The sequence below is a fragment of the Caenorhabditis remanei genome, chromosome V (genome assembly GCF_010183535.1).
Source record: "Caenorhabditis remanei strain PX506 chromosome V, whole genome shotgun sequence".
NCBI lineage: Eukaryota > Metazoa > Nematoda > Chromadorea > Rhabditida > Rhabditidae > Caenorhabditis > Caenorhabditis remanei.
The window spans coordinates 11,937,808-11,956,403 of record NC_071332.1 but is presented as its reverse complement, the minus strand read 5'-3'; the positions used below and the strand labels follow the sequence as shown (position 1 = coordinate 11,956,403).

At 36.6% G+C, this 18,596-nt stretch overlaps 6 protein-coding genes across 6 annotated transcripts; 3 read left to right on the top strand and 3 right to left on the bottom strand.

Annotated features, from left to right (window-relative positions):
• Window positions 1-2,105: 2,105 nt before the first annotated feature.
• Window positions 2,106-6,625, top strand: GCK72_019189 (uncharacterized protein; the record flags this gene model as incomplete). The annotated part of the gene is made up of 5 exons (XM_053732915.1): window positions 2,106-2,183; window positions 2,402-2,524; window positions 2,571-2,692; window positions 4,252-4,398; window positions 6,373-6,625. The coding sequence occupies 5 exons, from the start codon at window positions 2,106-2,108 to the stop codon at window positions 6,623-6,625; spliced, it is 723 nt and encodes a 240-aa protein (XP_053581828.1).
• On the bottom strand, window positions 3,205-5,072 carry GCK72_019190 (uncharacterized protein; the record flags this gene model as incomplete). The annotated part of the gene is made up of 9 exons (XM_053732916.1): window positions 3,205-3,291; window positions 3,339-3,492; window positions 3,536-3,646; window positions 3,693-3,773; window positions 3,819-3,973; window positions 4,069-4,410; window positions 4,459-4,564; window positions 4,609-4,730; window positions 5,031-5,072. The coding sequence occupies 9 exons, from the start codon at window positions 5,070-5,072 to the stop codon at window positions 3,205-3,207; spliced, it is 1,200 nt and encodes a 399-aa protein (XP_053581829.1).
• On the bottom strand, window positions 6,368-8,033 carry GCK72_019188 (uncharacterized protein; the record flags this gene model as incomplete). The annotated part of the gene is made up of 5 exons (XM_003115507.2): window positions 6,368-6,605; window positions 6,691-7,433; window positions 7,488-7,715; window positions 7,836-7,959; window positions 8,005-8,033. The coding sequence occupies 5 exons, from the start codon at window positions 8,031-8,033 to the stop codon at window positions 6,368-6,370; spliced, it is 1,362 nt and encodes a 453-aa protein (XP_003115555.1).
• Window positions 8,034-9,274: 1,241 nt separating this feature from the next.
• GCK72_019187 (uncharacterized protein) lies at window positions 9,275-12,160 on the top strand (the record flags this gene model as incomplete). The annotated part of the gene is made up of 8 exons (XM_053732914.1): window positions 9,275-9,282; window positions 9,348-9,465; window positions 9,929-10,198; window positions 10,252-10,548; window positions 11,229-11,395; window positions 11,444-11,564; window positions 11,610-11,872; window positions 11,917-12,160. 8 exons carry the CDS (start codon window positions 9,275-9,277, stop codon window positions 12,158-12,160), a joined length of 1,488 nt encoding a protein of 495 aa, XP_053581827.1.
• Window positions 12,161-12,271: 111 nt separating this feature from the next.
• Window positions 12,272-13,330, bottom strand: GCK72_019186 (uncharacterized protein; the record flags this gene model as incomplete). Its single annotated transcript, XM_053732913.1, has 6 exons — window positions 12,272-12,526; window positions 12,583-12,696; window positions 12,761-12,877; window positions 12,934-13,047; window positions 13,090-13,188; window positions 13,235-13,330. 6 exons carry the CDS (start codon window positions 13,328-13,330, stop codon window positions 12,272-12,274), a joined length of 795 nt encoding a protein of 264 aa, XP_053581826.1.
• A 1,291-nt stretch (window positions 13,331-14,621) lies between these two features.
• GCK72_019185 (uncharacterized protein) lies at window positions 14,622-15,925 on the top strand (the record flags this gene model as incomplete). The annotated part of the gene is made up of 6 exons (XM_053732912.1): window positions 14,622-14,693; window positions 14,736-14,896; window positions 15,173-15,249; window positions 15,355-15,530; window positions 15,659-15,848; window positions 15,891-15,925. 6 exons carry the CDS (start codon window positions 14,622-14,624, stop codon window positions 15,923-15,925), a joined length of 711 nt encoding a protein of 236 aa, XP_053581825.1.
• Window positions 15,926-18,596: the final 2,671 nt, after the last annotated feature.

Genomic DNA, 18,596 nt, shown 5'->3' with positions numbered 1-18,596 from the left:
TACAAATAAATGTGAAATTAATAATCAAATAATTTGAGCATAGAGAAGCAAGGCATAGGAACCCGACGAATAGAACTATTAACCTGCAAAAAATATCAATTCGTTCACTGATTCCATTCTCTTCTCACCTGTAATAATTACCCCAAATCATACTGTTTTTGTTTTCTTCTTAATTCAATATCACACTATATTCTTGTATGTATCCTGATCCTACTTGGTTTTGATCCCGTTAGACTGTCCCTGCAACAAAAAAACCATAGATCGACTGAAGTTCCTCCATACTACAAAATGACAGCGGGAGGTGAGAAGTAATGAGAGATAAATGGGGAATAACAAGGAAGATGTGAACTTATTGAACCCCTCAAACAGCATGACGGCCATGTGATAGCCCTTTTTGAAGAATGACCAGAAAACGAAATGTTTTGAGAGAAGAAATATTTGGGAGAGATAGTGACAATGATAATGGGAACAATGCATGTTCTGCTCCTTTCTTGTTTTGTTTTGTTGTTTTCTTTGTTTGTTGTTTAAAAGGAATCACAAAAAATGTTCACAATCAGTTTTTCGGAACGCTGGAATTGTTCGATTCCATGATTGAAGCAAAATTTCAACAAAAAAAGTTTGAAAAAACTGAAATCTTCATGGAAAAGACTATGAGAGCAAAGAGGTACAAAGTTTGGAAGGCAATTCTAGTCGCTGGTTGCCAATTTCAAACATGTGAGATACTATCTACCGATGAGATCTTCCGATTATTTTTTCTTTGAAATTCACACTAAAAGTAAATAACAACTTGTTCATTAAAAAATCACACGTCTCCAAAAAAAACTTCAAAAAGAAAAAAGAGGTTATTTTTTGAAATTCACATCTATTTTGAACATGATGTTGCCAGAATAACGTTTCAACAGTTCACAGAGGGCATTTTTATTCGATTTTAATCCCTTTCGCGTGTTGGATCTCTCCTCCTCTCTTCCGCTTATGTTATGTTCTGAAATTGAGAATGGGTGACAAATGTTGCAAAAAATTTACATATTGTTTTTACTCTACTTTTAATTTATTTCAACCTTACTATCGAAAAAAATACAGATCCTCAAAAAAGTACAGATCAAGTACAGATTTCGTAACGCACTTTCGAGGTATAAATGTTCAAAAGTTCATTTGAAAATTGCATGAATCAGAAATTGTTTCTGAGAAATATATTACTGAATAATTTTCGGCACCGCTTTAGTCATAATAGTTTGCAGACATGTTATCAGGAGTTCAAAAAACAAGATTCGTGTACAAATTCAATATTCAAAAATCTCTTTAAAAATTCCAAGAATTTCAGAATGTGTGAACCACTGAGATTGATTTGAGAAAAACATCTTCATTACTTTTTGGATTAAAAAAGAGGGTTGATTATAAAGTGACAAACTAATTTTCTATCAAAAGGAACATCATCGAAAAGTACAGATCAAATTCTTTCGAAAAATAAATGTTCAAAAGATCATTTGAAAAATTGTATGAATTTTCAATCGATGATTGAACTTCTACTTCCTGGTCTACCAAATTTCAAATTTCAAACTTCCAAATAGTTCAAATGGATTAGTCCACTTTAAGTTTCTATCCTTCGGACGCACAAAGCTACAATAAATGTGTTTTTCGTATCCCAGACTTTCGAACTCCGAGTAATTCGAAATTCAATCAAACGAAAAATTTCTTTTGATTTCTGTCCAGTGAAATTTGGACTCTTTTCCGCGGAATTTAATTATGAAACACATATTTATTTCCATTTTTCGTCTTCCCAAAAATTCTAAGTATCTCACAATTTTGAGAGAGATTGCTCTTTTACGTTTTTTCTATTCTTATTAACTAACACCTTCTAAAAACATTGCATGCCTATTGATAACACAACGGACTATCGAACCTATGTCACTGTATTCAATTCTGATAATTCTCTACAATATCGTGCTACAGTACTCGTTTGCATTCTGGCAACTCCAATTAGTTTTCTGACATTTTATCTAATTTGGAAAAAGTCGAAACATGAGAGATTTTCAATCAAGTTATGGTCGTCTATTTATCATCTTTCATTCTATGGTAGCCAACTACAACTGGGTGTTTTTGGAGGAATGGTCACGTTACATCCATTTCCAGCAGCGTATTGTCAAGGAATTCTCAGAGATTATTTCGATTGTTTCACTTTGTTTGTGAGTTTGAATCCGATTTATTGTCCCTCTCATTGCAAAAATAATCGGGGCAAAAACAATTTATTTTCTTTTTCTAGATGGTCTGGGTACTTCTATTCTGCACTCATGGATATTCAATATTTATAATCCAACTGAAGCGTTTACAAGCTGTGGCGAGGCCCGGAAAATTTTTCGATGTGAGACATTTATTTTCGGAAATCTCTTAATTTCGTTTGCAGTGTCACAAGTCAACATACTACACATTCTATGTTGTTATAGGTCTTCTGGTCTATGTACCAACACCAAGTTTTATGTTTTTAACTATAAGTGATTTAGAAGAAATGGAAGAGTTCGTGAAAAGGGTTAGTGCGACATCTGAAGGAAATAGAAACCAGAATAAGTATTCAGAAGTACCCAAATAATTTGAAAGTTCTCGAGTATCCAGGTGTTTATATTCTCACTGATTCGGGAAACACCACTGTCATGAACTTTATTATGATTTGTTCAGTGATTGGTATCTTCATGGTAAGGTTTTTTGAAACAAGATTTTGGGCAGTAAGTTATTTTCAGATTTCATGTTTTTTGTATATCTCTATATACTTGGAAACCAGAGTAAGCAGAGATAATAAAAACTACAAAAGTATAAAAGAAAGACTGAAAGGAATTCAGAACTTTGTAGCACAGGTAATCAGATATCACCTTTGATGTTAGTTACACTAGTTTTCAGTCTATTTTGATGGGTGGTTTCATCACAATCTCCTCTTGCCTCATCTTCAAATCTTTTTTCAATGACCCATCTACAGACTCTAGAATGACTAATACAATTGCCTATTCATGTCTTTGTGGAGCTTCAATCCCTTCTCAGCTTCTTATGATTTCAAGAAATTCAGCGTATAGAAATTTTTTGTTGGGAAGGAAAAAGTCGGTGGTAATTCCCGAAGTTTCTGTTCATATTCATCGGAGATCAATTGTTGCAAATATCTGAAAGTGGAAATACGAATATGGAGTCAATTATTTATACAAAAAAAGGTTCTTCAATATTTTATGATTTCTCAAATCTCTCTGTCACTTCACTATTTGTCCACTCTGCTGGTTCATCCGTGAAAATGAAATATGACACGAAATTTGTCTGAAACATGAGCTATTTCTTGAAATAACTTTTGTTGGAAATCTTACAATAATCATGAGACCGCCGAGTACCAAATGCACCCACATCCATTGAAGTCTGTTTGACTCATCTGATACAAAGATTGCAACTAGAGCTGGTGCAGAAAATAAAGCAAGACATTTCATCCATTGGATAGCAGCAATAACAACATGTGCGAATTGACTGAAATTAAGTTTTTTTCCTTCTAATTCAGTCATCAACTCACCGTGCATGCAACACTCCACATTTGTAAAATCCACCAGAATTAACTCCAATACAGCACATTGTCAAGATAAAAAATGAGAGTGACAACATGTTGTGCTCGGCCGGAATGAAACTGAAATAAAGTAGTTGTTGAGGAGTGGAGTTATCATAATACTCACCCGATACACGCAAAGAAAAATCCTGAACCACCAACTGCGAACGTGTTGAAAATCATAATTTTGAGTTTTTCACTAATAAACCTGAACCAAAAATACTTTCAAGAGACGAATCTGAATTTGCCATACCTGAACTTATCACTGAATACCGCAGCAACGAATCTGATTGGCATGTACGAGAATAGTACGAGGGCAACATAAAATCCAGTTTCAGTGATTCCAAACTTCAAAACTTCATGGAAATAAATGGGCATGTAGGAAGAAAACATAATGACAGCAGACATCTCAAAAAATGCATTCACCCAGACACAGAGAATAACTGGGCTTGTCAGGATTTTCTGAAAAATGTTTTTATAATTGAACCAGCTTCAAAAGTTACCTTATAAGGAACACTGGTATTTCTATCCAAATGAGCCTCCGATTTGTTTTTCTGAATATGTCCGAGTTCCTTCTGAGATACTCTTTCCGTGTCTTCTGGATGGTCAATGTACACAAAAGTCCAGATAACGAAAAGAATGAATCCAGCGATTGCGTGGAAATAAAATGCAAACTTCCATCCAAGTGAGCTCTCACAAATCAATCCGGTCAGTGAATTGGTGACTACTGAAGATATTCCAGTGAATGCAGTAAGAATGGCTACAAAAGTAGCAGTTTCCGAAAGAGGCGCCCATCGGACAGTCATGAGACCAATCGCCGCAAAGTCGGCCGAGTAAGCGAGACCCTGGAAGATACTGTTGCAAAAATATCTGTGAAATAATAAAGTACTTACTTGCAAAAACCTCAACAAAATCAAAATAAAGAAGTTGACTCTAGCCGCCAATGGCACAAATGCGGTAGCTAAAGATGAGACTACTCCAGCGACAAGAAATGGGTACCTAGAATCTGAGATCTCCATTTAATCCCTTACAGTTTAACCAACCTTGCTCCATATTTGACATACAACAAGTTGATTGGAATGGTACCTATAATGGTACCAGCTGCCACGGCCCACATTATCCATTTTTTCTCACTGCTAGAGTAGTCATAGATACTTCGTACGGTCTAAAAATTGACAGAACATATAATTTTGTTGCAGAAGTCACGTAGGCGATGTGATTTGATAAAAATAACTGTTTGGGGTTACTGTACTTCTTCTAATTGGATGAGGTTGAAATTAAATCTTGTATGGATCGAAAAGTTACATGTTCCCATTTTCAGATTTCTAATTGCTTATTTAAGTAGCTCAGATTGATCTAAATTTGGAACTTTATTCAACCTGTTTTTTTTTTCATATTCGACTCGTTTTTGATAGTTGTTGAGATGTTCTGATAAATTCTGGCACCAAAAGATTTGCAATCTTACCCCATTTCCATCCACGAAAACTTCTGAATTGTCATTTTTCATGCAAATAAATGTAAAATTGATCACGATATAATTAGAGCAGACTGATGCCAAACACAGAAATCCAACTGCTATGACTATCAATCTGAAATCTTCTATTTCTTTCCGAAAATTGTTCTGATCCCCCACCTGTAGTAATTTCCCCATAGAGACATAGTTGATTATCGTCTAAAAATGGTATGAAGATATCGAATGCATGGGTTCAACAAGGTTCATCAAAACAGGTACAGCCGATGAGAAGATAGAAATGGAGACAAATAAAATTTTGACCGATGAGGAGAGAAAAATTGATAAGAAATAAGAAATCGCACTGAACGGAGTGATCCCTTTCATCAACATGTGATGCGCACGAAGAACGTTACATAGTGACACGTTGGGATCAAGTGGAAAAAGAGAAGACGCTGTTGGAAACGGATAGAAGTGAGAAAAAGAAGAAGAAAAGAAAAGAGGTTTTTTAGTGATTTATGATAGAATAGAGTGTTTCAGCAGACAAAATATTGAAAGTGTTAAAATTTGAAAAACCTATTAGAAGCATCACAGATTGCCATGATGTTTAAAAATGCTGACTAAGAAATAAACAAAAATTCTCAGAAGCCAGCTCCTGCCAACTTCGAAACTCTACTCAACTGAAGGATCTTTGTCTTGTGACTCTTTAAATATGCGTAGTTGGTTATTCACACCAATTAGGTAGGAGGATTCGGAAGGATGTGTGAAAATTCTCGTGACTATGAACCAAAGATTTCAGAAATCTGTTTTGGTTTTCAAGGATTTTGCAAATATTTTATAGTTTTAGAGCAAGTTTCTCAATAAGATTCCGATGAAGTGTGTTTTGAAGCTTCCGTAAACATGTGCACAAAACCAGTGGAAGAGGGACTGATGGTCAAAAAAAGGGGAAAGAACGGAAGCATGGATTGAAATTTGAACTTCTATAATTGAGCCACCCACAAAAATTAGAAAAATTAGGAGGTTTGGATTTCAAAGTTCAGTCGTTTCATCTTTCATACAGAGAGAGTCTTGAGGCTGTTATGAATTATAGTTTCAAAGTGTGAAAATGTTCGAAAAAGTACAAGAATCAAAACCGTTTTATGCATTTGTTTCAGCGGGAGAAGATGGGAATGTACACGTGAGGGCAACGGGGCAAATGTATGTAAATCTATGGACAGAAAAAAGCAAAAATGAGGGAAAAGAGTGGATTGTGATATGTGGACAGTTTGTTTCTAGTTATTTACATAATTTTTGTGACCAACTCGATCAACTATAATCAAGTCACAGTCAAATAGAAATTAAAGCATTTTGATCTAAGCTTTGGACACTGGTTTCTCGTCAGTGTTGGTCCATTCAGCTGGTTTGTCAGTGAAGATACAGTAGGAGAGCAAGTTGGTGATTTGCATGAGTCCTCCAAAGACAAGATAGACTCCAATCCATTGGGTTCGGACGGATTCAGTGGTGACGAAGAGGGCGACCATGGCTGGGGCAGAGAAGAGGGCAACACATTTGGTCCATTGGATGGCGGCGATGACAACGTGAGCGTATTGACTGAAAAGAAAAACAATTGATGATAAAGATTCGAAAAAAACTGCTAGAGTAGAAAGAAAAGTTCTCAGTCTGAACCCATACTTACCGAGCATGGAGAACTCCGCATTTGTAAAAACCTCCGGAGTTTACACCAACACAGCACATGGTCATTGTGAATGCGGCGACGGACCAATACTTGTTCTCAGCTGGGATGAATCCAATGATGGCGAAAAATGCTCCGGTACCTCCGACGGCAATTGTATTGAAAATGAGCATCTTGGTTCTCTCTCCAACGAACTTGATCTTGTCACTCATGATTGCTGATACCCATCGGACTGGAAGCCAGATGAAGAGAACAAGAGCAACCCAGAAACCAGTTTCTGTTACTCCGAATCCAAGAACTTCGTGGAAATAGATTGGCATGTAGGTGGAACAGACAATGACAGCGGACATCTCGAAGAATGCATTGAGCCAGACACACCAGATGACTGGACTCGTGAGAAGTTTTCTGTATGGAACATCGGTACTCTTGTCCAAATGGGCAGCTGATTTCGACTTCTCAATCTTGCTCAATTCCTTGCAGGAGACTCTCTTGGTGTCTTGTGGATGGTCGATATAGATGACGTACCAGAGGAAAAAGAGGAAAGTTCCGACCGCGGCATGCAGATAATAAGACCATTTCCATCCGAAAGAGCTCTCACAGATGACACCAGTGACAGAGTTGGTTGCAGTGGATGAGATACCGGTAAACGAAGTCATGATGGCAATGAATGTGGCAGTTTCAGTGAGTGGAGCCCAGCGGACAGTGATGAGACCGATGGCTGCGAAGTCAGCGGAGTAGGCAAGTCCCTGGAAAATAAGACAGAATGAAAATTATTGAAATCAATGAATTAGAGAACTTACTTGAACGAATCTCAACAAAATGAGCAACCAATAATTGAATCCAGCAGCCCATGGAATCAAAGCAGTTGAGACGACTGAAGCGAGACCAGCCAACAAAAATGGGAAACGGGCTCCGAACTTGACATAGAGAACGTTGATTGGTAGTGTTCCGATCATGGTTCCCAAAGCAACTGCCCAGAGAATCCATTTCTTTTCACCACTGGAATAGTCATAGATGCTGTGAAGAGTCTGAAAGAAAACGATATGTAAATGTTGTTGAAGTTGATAAATTTTGAAGTTACAGTTACCGTGTCATTACAGTAAACCTAGTCGTATTGCCTCTAAAACTAAATATTGTCTGAAACTCACTCCATTACTATCCGCCACTGCATTTGTCATGTCATTTTTCATGCAGATGAATGTGAAGTTTATGATGATATAATTTGAGCAGATGGATGTCAGACACAAGAATCCAACGAATAGAATGACCCATCTGAAAACAAGTTCACGGGTTTTTCGAATAAAAAAAGTTGTTTACCTGTAGTAGTTGCCCCACAGTTTTGACATTTTGAAGAGTTTCTGTATTTGGTTTTGATTTCAGAATATGTGGAGACGAATATCTGAATACTTTGAGCTAAAAAATCGGGGTTTTTGTAGTAACGACCATGATCTATCTGGTCGACTCCGCCCACTTTCTAGCCACTCCTATTCCTTTCATCCAACTACAAGGCACGGTTCAAAATATTTGTTGGTCATAAGGAAAGATTCTTATCATTTAGGAAGGAAGAAGTGGGCGGAGCGAAGAAAGAAACGGTTTCGGAGAACAGAAGCAAAGAATAAGTGAACAACTCAACGACTAAATACGACATCGACTGGACGATGATCTCTGGAAAAAAATGAGAAAAAAGAGGTGGAGAGCACGTGTTATCTTCTTTGGAATTTGCATATTTTTGAATTTTTTGTTACTTTTTCTCTCTTTTCCGGGTTTGAATCGATTATCGTATTGATTTGATGAGGAAGATCGAACATTCATTGTCTAATAGGATTGTACCAAGGAAAACTGTTTTAGAATTTACATCTTTATGAACAAAAGAAGTTTAGATGATCAAGAATCGGTGTTAAATCAAACAAGAAGTTGAGTTTTGATGTGAAACTCCAGTTACAATAGTACACGTTTTGAAAGGAATAAACCAACGTAAAACAGATAGCCAGACGGTACGATAGTTTCAGAAAAAAGTAGAAAAAACTACTCCAGAAAAAATCATTCCGCCACTTCCCATATTTTCAGTCGAAAAACACTGAATAAAAACCAGTCAACTTAGCCTCGCATTTCCCATCAAATGAACACTTTTAACCCCTTCAATGTTATTTTTGAGGTCATCGACTAATAGAAGGCTAAAGTTTTGATTCGATTATATGGAATTTCAGAAATCAAAAATGAAATGTTTCATCTTTCTTGTCTATCAAATTATTCGAATTTGTCCATCTTGTAAAAACATTGTAAAGATCAGGAATCGAGGACAAAAATTTGATTTTTGTTGGGATTGTTAGTGTTTTGGTCAGAAATAGTGGAGGTATTTTTCGGTAAGTAATCTTCTTCAAGTATGGAACATCTTGAATATGGGATTTTCCTTCTGAATGTATATGACCAACGTGACCACCTAGAACCACCGATCACCCTAGTTTACACGTAATAGAATTTCTGGAAAACAGAAAAGTTTTCTCGATTATTCCGTTTTCTTTCATTCCTATTTTACTCGCACTTTGAAACCCAAGGATCAGCAGGGATCGCTATGGAAACTGAAAAAATGTCCTCGTAAGTATTACGGTCATTAAAAACAATGAATGAGACTGATACTTTATCCAAAAAAATTTTTTCAGCGAGTCGAAAAAGAAAAAGGCAGGACTCGGTGGAAAATTGAAACCGTCCGAGTCGGAGACTAGTATGAAGACAAAAGAACAACAACAGAAGAAAAAAGATGCTCAAAACAGTGCAAAGGTATCATTGGTTTCTATTTTTAACTGATTCGGAAGCAGAAAAACGAAATTTGAATTAAACCATTCGAAAATCGAGCAGAATTGGTTGAATTATTTTATGTCAGAAACTCAATACTCGTGACTTGAGATCAAAAAAATCATTTTCTTGGAAAAGATGAGCAAAATGCATACATGCAACGTTCTAATTATTGACCTAATTAGTTGTGTTCTCTGCTGCTCACTTTGTGAGAATACGTGTGTTTCGGGAAAAGTCGTGGGAGGACTAATGAGATTTCCCATGTCTTTCTAGCTTTTAGTCTCATGTTTCCTCTTTTTAATTGTTCTGTTGTTTATGATGTTGATATATCTGAACAAGTGTCATGAGTTATTCTTCTGCAAAACTTTGGATAATGAAAATCAGAAAACCGAGATATTTGAAAAGAAATAATCGGGGAACCTAATTCCAATATTTGCATTCATTTCAGGTGGTCCGTCTCCTCGGAAACCGAAGTGTCTACCATGTTCCAGTAGAAGATTTCGTTCGAGTCTCTCAACTTTACAAACAACAACAAGCTTCTGGAAATATGATGATGACTGCCGACTTGCATCTTTACAGCGATCAATCCATAATTGCTTTCGTCAATTTCATTCAGAATCGAGAGATAAAATCGGCGTTGACTTATCATGCAATTGCTGAATTGGTCCAGCTGGCACATACTTTTCAGATGAAGGATTTGAAGTTTTGTTTAGAGGATGTAAGATTCTGAGATATCTGCCAGTTCCTAGTTGCAGAAATTTCATTTTTCAGTGTATGGTCGAAGCAGCCAAGTCTTCGGAAGCAGATCTCCTCCAGGCATTGCTCATCTGTGACGTGGCACATGTCAACCCTGATACTGAGAAATCTCTCCAAAATCTTGCAATTGAAACAATCGACAAACTGGTCACTCTTCCGGATTTCCACAAAATTCCATTCCATCAACTGTTTCAAATTTTATCGAGTTGTGAACTGCCAATCACTCATGAAATGTTTGTGGCCGATGTCGTCTTACTGTGGTTGAACGGACAGAATCATGTGAATCCATTCGCACCTGCTTTGTTGTCTTGTGTGAGTTTTTTCTTCAGTACATAGAAGATGGTGTAGTTTTACAAAAAAAACTATTTTCCTAATTTTTTTGTTGAGCTTGTATATGAGTGTATGCTATAGCGTTGAGCGTGTAGGTATGGATTCAATTAAATCCTATTTTTTCATACTTTCATTAAACATTCTCTAGTTTTCCTCACGTGAATTTCTCCAACCACCTTGATATTCCAATTTCCTGTTGCATATATCAAATTCCTGTTCACCCACTGAAAAAGGTACCGAAAGATGGTTCTACACCTAAGCTCCTCCTCTTTTTGATCAAAAAGTTCAAGTGATAAGAAGAAATGTGATCCGTTTGTTGGGTATTGCAGAAAGTTCTTTGAACAATTTGAGAGATAGATTCAAACCGCGTGTTGTCAATGTGATTGTGAAATGATAAGAGGGTGTTCTTTGGATAAGAAAAACAAAACACTTTTTGGGTGATTACATAGTTCTGATATCTGTCGTCAGGCTACGCGACTACTGATCTATCCGAATAGGCCTCCTAAGCTTTAACTAGGTTTTCTTTCAATAAGCTTCGCCTATAGTTAGCTAGACTCCCTAGTTGAATCACAAGTATGAGCAACTGTGGTTATCGTGTTTTCCATCGAGCATTCCATTTCAGTAACTTTCTCAATTTTTAGAGATGTTTTTTCTTATTCCAGATCCGTGCTAAATTCTTGAGTCCCGTCGATCGTACCATCATTACTGAACGTCTTAACCAGCTGAACATGCCATATAAACTTGTTCGTCTTGCCACCAGAATGCTCGAGTCACCAAGCAACCAACGTGTTTGTTTGGAACCGGGTCACATCCGAAAGAACTTGGCTAGGTACGACAATTTACTTCAATCATCAATAGACAGTGAAATAATTTCTAGGTGCGGTGCCAACGTGAATCCTGCTTCGTTCAATTCTCACACTTCACTTCCGTTGAGTCGTCCGACTTTCAATATGAAGATGAAAAAATCGAAAGAACCGAAAGCAAGACCAGCATTCGATGTGAGTTTATACTCTGAGGGATATTCATTCGCATCCAATTTACAGCCTTCAACCGCACCTCGTGTCATCGACTTGATTAACTCGCATCCGAAACCCATACAAGTCGAGAAGACTGTTCCGAAGAAGGAGATGAAAAAGAAACAAAAAGACGCGAAATCGAAGAAAACGCCAATCAAGAAGACGAAGAAGAGTAGATGTGCGTGTTTGGATTATGTGAAGAGTAAGATTAGTAAGAAGAATTATAAGAAGGGACCAGCGTTCAAAGATCCGAACGCAGTGAAAGTTCCACCACCAGGAAATAGTAGCAAGTGGGTGAATGAAAATGAAATAAGGACAACGTCCTCCTTTTCAGGAATTTGACCAGCACCAAGTCGTCGATTACTTCCAAGATGTCTTCGTCATCGAAAACTAATCCTAATTCCAGCAAACTGGATAAATCTTTGGAGAAGCGTCGAGCTCGTAAGAGGGGAAAAATTCAGGGAGCAATCAAAACGTCGAAGTCGAATACGGAATTGAATAGTTCGAAAAGCAAAAGTGTCGGGAGAAACGGAAGTAGCATGAGCAAGAGCATGAGTTCTCGAAAAAGCACTTTTTGAGTTGAACTCTCTCGATTTTCATTCAAAACATAAATCAGAATATTTTGTTGTAAAATTAGAAATAATATAATAGCGTTGAAACCTAATTTAAGAGAATCATTTCTCTATTTTTCAAACTTTTACAATAGTTGATCTCCGATTATTTTGGGTACTTGTACTGTTCCGATAAGCTGCTTTCCTTCTTAACACGAAATTTCTATACGCAGTATTCCGAGAAATCATTGTGATTTGTGACGGTATTGATCCGCCACACAAACAAGAATAAGCGATTGTGTTGGATATTCTGGAGTCCACTGATGGATCATTGAAAAAAGATTTGAGGATGAGAAGAGCGGATATTGTCATGAATGCTCCAATGAAGGTGGTCTGGAAAATGAAATGTGTATATACTGATAGGAAACTGGGATACAGGCAAATGATACCTGAATAATCATGTTATAAAGACTTCTCAGATGTTCTTTGATATGTCGACTGCTTTTTTGAATAGCGTGAACTCTGGTTGCTCGATATATACAAATATAGATGCCTACGAGATACTGAAAAACATGATTATTCGTTTAAAATATCACATATTCCTGGAAAAGTCCCCTCCCCGCTCACCCCAAACGCTCCGACGACTGTTCCAACCATCACAAAATTGACAAAACTAGTCTTGTCCAGCTCCGTAAAAATATGGATTCCATTGTGCTCCAAGACTTGTAAATTGTTGGGAAACTTCTGAATGAAACGTTTTTTTTCGAAGTTCAAACTTATAAAGAACCAACAAGTCTCACGAAATCACTCATTTCTTCTGGAGTTCTACGAGATAAAAACATTAGACCTGGTACTGGAAAATAAACGAAAAATGCGATTATCCCATAGACAACATAGTAGTAAGACTGGTTACACTGAAAATTAGTTTCAATCTTCTGAGTTTAAGAAAATCTCACATCAAACGTTTTCCCTCCTCGGGCCACAATTTGAAGACGAATCAGAAGCATTATGAAGCTCGAATAGGCGTAAGAACAGAGCAAAAAACACCAGAACGTCTATAATTTTAATAGAAAAAACTATAATCATGTAAAGAAAACTTACAACTAAAGTGAATGCATCGAAATATTTACTCAATAATCCCTGACAATAAACCCCTGGAAATGGATTCAAAGTGACCAATCCTCCGAGTAATCCCATTTGAAGTTGAGCAAGGTAAAATGACAAATGCGATGCAAAAAGATAAAATTTGTATGACATTTTCTCATGTTTTGAATGTCTTAAAATCAAATAAAAACTCAAGAAACTGATAGGTGTTGCCAATATGTTCACAATAATAGTGGCATAGTATTGTAGTGAATGATCAGAGAACAATACGGTAGCGTATATTCGGAAGTCTGGATTTATAGTTTCATTCATTTCCTCTTTCACCACTGAAAATTAGTTTTGATTAAAGAAATATGAAGTTTTGGAAAAAAATAGGAAAGTACGTTTGATTGATCCACTCGCTCACTTTCTAGAAGAACGGAAATCTAGACTTTGTTTGATATCTGAGAAGAAAAAAACTATTTTGACGAAGAAGGAATATTGATCAGAAGAGAAAAACATTTTACAAATATCAACTTCTCAAAAATATGAAGTTTGAGTAAAATAGAAATTGCAGAAAACACAGCCTTTAAGAGTTGCAAACGAACTTTTTGGAAGACGTATATTTGAAGTTTATCAAAAAATCAAAGAACTGGTCAGATTTTTTATGAACAAGATGGCTGGCAGAATCTGGAAAATGAAAATATGGATTGAAATCAACACTTCTGTCAGAAAATTCAGAAAACGTATGTTATCAACGATTTGAATACTTTGATGATTCTTTCGAATTTCAGCTCGTGTTTCCAAGTGAAGCTCACCTGGAAACAATTATTTTCAGAAATGGGTATTATTGTTCTCATCCCTCAGAACGTTTTTTTTTCAATTCCAAAGATCGGATTGATCTTCTGATTCTCTATAAGAATCTTCTGAAAAAAAACAGAAATCACACACCCTTTTCCATCATTTTCTACTTAATCTTTACTACTTCAGAGAGTAACCTTATGATGTTAGTCGAGAAAGTCTCGTGGTTACCTGGTCATAATTATACAGGTTATATTCGATGATCATGACAAATGAAAATACCAAATTCTAACCTTTACGTACCAGTCTCGACAAGAATTTGTGACATCAGGCATGTTTATTTTTATTCTCTTTTAGCCATAAAATTTAGAATTACAACATTTTTTCCAGCTGATTTTTTTTTCTCCGTGATAAGAAGAACGAATTTCCGTACACTTTATATCTCCCATAGTGATGTGCCTCGTCGCATTGCGTCCACTGAACTAGACATATTAAAAGAACCATGTTATTAATGACATCAGTTTAACTTCAACTCTACTTGAAAAGTGTACTTTCCGAAACATTGAATTCGTACAAGTCGATCCATTACATATTTCCAGAAACTATGAACGAATCTGTTGAACCTGCTGCTTCGAGTCAAATTCAGAGGGCTTTTGTAACATTAGCAATTTTTGTGGTAAGTTTCTGATCTGAAAAAATGTGTGATCACTATTTGTAGATCGCTCTTATCGGTTTTATTGGCAACTTGGCTGTTTTCATGTATGCTACGAATTTGAAAATACTTCAAAATTCATTCGGACGACTGTCAGCATCACAATCATTTGCTGAAGCTATACTTTGTGCTGTTTTTCTTTGCTTTTACTGTCCGATGGTTCTGCTGTAAGATTCGAAATTGAATTTGAATTTGAATTTGGTCTTCAAACAAACCGTTTTCAGTGACATCTCCTCCTTCAAAACTGCATCTGCACATGTTGGTCTCGTTCTTCTTTTTTGTTATGATGTTTGTATTTTCTCTCATTTATTCATTGCAATCAATCGACTCTGTGCCATATCATTTCCGATAGCATATAACAACATGTTTAGGCAAGTGATTGTTTGAGCATGTAGAACAAAAAATGCTCTCTCGAATCATCTAATTTTGAATTTGCGTTTCAGTGTTCGAAACACACGAATTCTTATTGGTCTAGCTTATGCTATTCCTTGCTTCACATCTATCTACATGCATTTAGCTCGTAAGTTGTGGGAGTAATTCATTTACTGCCGATATAATCTGCAGTGAAAGTTATCATGACTTTCACTGCAATATCAATTCTTTTCCCTAATCAAAATATTATCAGACAACTGTCTACTTCCATACGTTGATTTCGGCTGGTACTTTGGTGTGAACACATCTGTAGATTGTGACGTCATCCGATTCTATGTAGACTTCTGCAAGGATTTTAGTGTAGTAGCAGCTATCGCAGTGATTGATATTGTAACTATTATAATGATTAAAGTGACAGCAGTCGAAACGGTAAGTTAAGAGGAAAAGGAATGTCAAGAATATTCTTCCAATCACAGCGGCAAACTTCGGTTGCATTGGCTGAAAGTGAAAAGAAGAGGCAACGAGAGATCACATTTGTGAAACAATGTCTGATCCAGGGAGCTGTTTTTGCAGCAGAACTAGTCCTCTTCTTCATCGTTTCATCAAAACAAACTCATCCAGTTTTGATTTTCTTGTGTACCACTGTTGCATGGAGTATGGTTCATACAATTGATCCGTTAGTGTTGATCCTTTTGAATCGAGAATTCAGGAACATGTTGATGAAGAATCCAATGAGATGGAGTAGAAGTGAGTTGAGAATAGTTTTTTGTTCAAATGCAAGCATTTCAGACAACAGCAATAACCGAGTTGCAGCTAGTGGATGAACTTCTAAAGAATCAAACTAGGCATTTAAAACTCGTGTCTATACAGAGATTGTAAAATAGAAACAGATTTCAGAAAGGTTTTTGATCAGACTACACATAACTTTTTCTTCTTGAATATCAAACTTTTCTTTTGCGTTCTTAAAGTGATCTATAGATATAAAATATGTTTTTGAAAGAACCAGCTTCATAATTATATGCATATCTTTGAATTTGTTGATCAATGACTTCTGATGATGTTATCTTTAAAAGACATTTGAATAAAATATGACTTCGATACATCTCAAAGATATGTTTCTCGTTAAGAATTCCACACAATTCTCAGATGAACCCATTTCACAAATCACAAACACTACAGCAAAACCAGAACAGTGGTGCAAATTTGATTTTGTTCATGACACTATCCTCTATTTTTTTCAGGTCATCACTGTGGAAGAGTTCCAAACAGAAACTGATCCGAAAGCAGGATTAAATAGTTTTGAATGTTAGTTTCTGCAATGCTGTCGCAAGGCCGGCCGCGGCTTTTTCTTGAAAATCTCAAAAGTCGGCCCAAAAAAGTTTCGGCACCAGTGGGGGGGGGGGTCGAACCCTGGTTGTCAAATTGGTACCAAAAAGTCAAAAGTATATCAAGTCATGTTTTCCCTTGAAACTCTAGAGAGACGCGGCTGTTTGAAATTTTCATGAAAAAGCAGCGGCCGGCCGCGATTTCTGACAGCCTTGGTTTCTGGGAAATCAGTCAGTTCATCTGGCAACAGATCTCACAATCAAATGTTTGTAATGAAATCAAATGTTCAAAACTTTCTCAAAAATTAAACTAGAGTCCCGTTTTCGTTATTTTTGGCTTCCAACGTCAAACTAGCAAATTGAATTACATACATTTCTTTCTTTGAAAAAGGCATACCTACTTTATTCTACGTGCTCGAAAATGGCCTTTCAACCGATTCTCCACGAATTCTCAGTTCTTCAACGTTTCGATAGAAGTCCGCAATTATCAATTATGAACTTTATCAACTTAATTTCGATTGTAATCCATGCGTTTTTGTTTTATCTCACAATAAACGAAAATCAAAGAAGAGAATCTAAAACTTATCGAGTATTATTCATTATAAAGACTGTCACGCTTTGGCTATCTCAACTCCATTGGGGAAGTTTGCACAGTTTAGTTTTCTTATTCCCATTTCCTGGATTATATGGTATTGGGTATTTGGGTTCTGTGTTCAGTTCTTTCGCTCTCGTTGTAAGAATTCTCGAGTACCGTTCAGTGTTCGTTTTGTTTTACTTCCAGAACATCTGGCTCAATCTCTTTTGTACAACCGTTTTCATGCCTTATTTTGATTCTCAGGCTACGGACATTGGCACGTACAGAAAGCAAGTTTAGTGTAAGTACCCTGTTTAACACTCTCTCCTTCCCCATAAAAGTGGTTTCAATTTCAGTTTTCATCTTCCACTTATGTCGTGTTTATTTCAATTTTATTGGTTTATTGTTATGTCCCAATGATCTTTTGTTGGCTGTCAGCCTATTCGACAGCTTCTGAAATTCATGATTATGTTTCAAAGTATTACCCAAGATGCGTTAAAGTTTTGAATGTTCGGGGAGTTTTTGTTTACACTGACGATTGGAAATTTCAGAGAATAATTTATTGTGCTAGAATAGTTCTAGCTACAGGAGGAGCGGTGAGTATATTTAGAAATTTCATAATGGACCATTATTAATCTAGCTCTACTTAATTCTAAACCAAATTATTCTTTATGAAATTCAACAACAATGCAAGACTTTGAGTTCTCATATTCTGAAATACCATCGAAAAGCTATGAAAGACACGTTAATTCAGGTAGAGTTATTGGCAAGTCCTTGTTCCCATAGTTGTGTTTCAGAATGTTATATTATTTCTTTTCCTCGCTCTTGCTCCTTTTATTCAAATTTGGAATGCTTACAAAACACCAGAAGAAGACACCATAAGTTAGTGGGATCTCATAATCAGTTTCAGTTTAATCAAAAAAATTTTTCAGATCTAACCATAGCTGCTAATCTCATCTTTGTCTCTGCACCTATTCCATGTACTTTGACTGTAATATTTCAGAACAGCTCTTATCGAGAATTCATTTTTTCAAAGATCGGATTTCAAGATAGAGAAAGAACAAGAATCGATAGTACTCATCATATTGTTAATTGAGTACACGGAAACCATTGTAAATTGTTGACAGTCTCCTGGTCCCCGAATCAGGTTCCTGTCCCACTCCAAACTAAAATGTAATTTGTATTACTAAATTATTCTAATTTAGTTTATACTTATTACGTATTTTACTTTCTGTTAATTAACTCCCTTCTTCCCTGTCCCTTTAACCCCATTTCAGGCGGAAGTAATATTCCACAATTCAAGTTGTCGCCATTTAGTCGTGTCTGCGTCTCTCCAGTCAAAGGCGCACGCTGTTTCCGACGTCCGCTGGTCTCGCCACGCGCACACCTGCTAAACGACTGTGACCGTACTCGACCGACTCCCCTCGCTTGGCCTAAAGCCATTTATAATTCAGTGTTCCTTTTTAGAGTGTTCTTTTTGTTCTCTCTCTAAGAGAGTTATTATTGTGTTTTGTAAGAGAAGTTGTTAGAGAGCGTCTTGTAGCCCCTCGAGAGCCCCCGATACGTGTATCGGTCGCTTGCAGAGCAGCTACTATA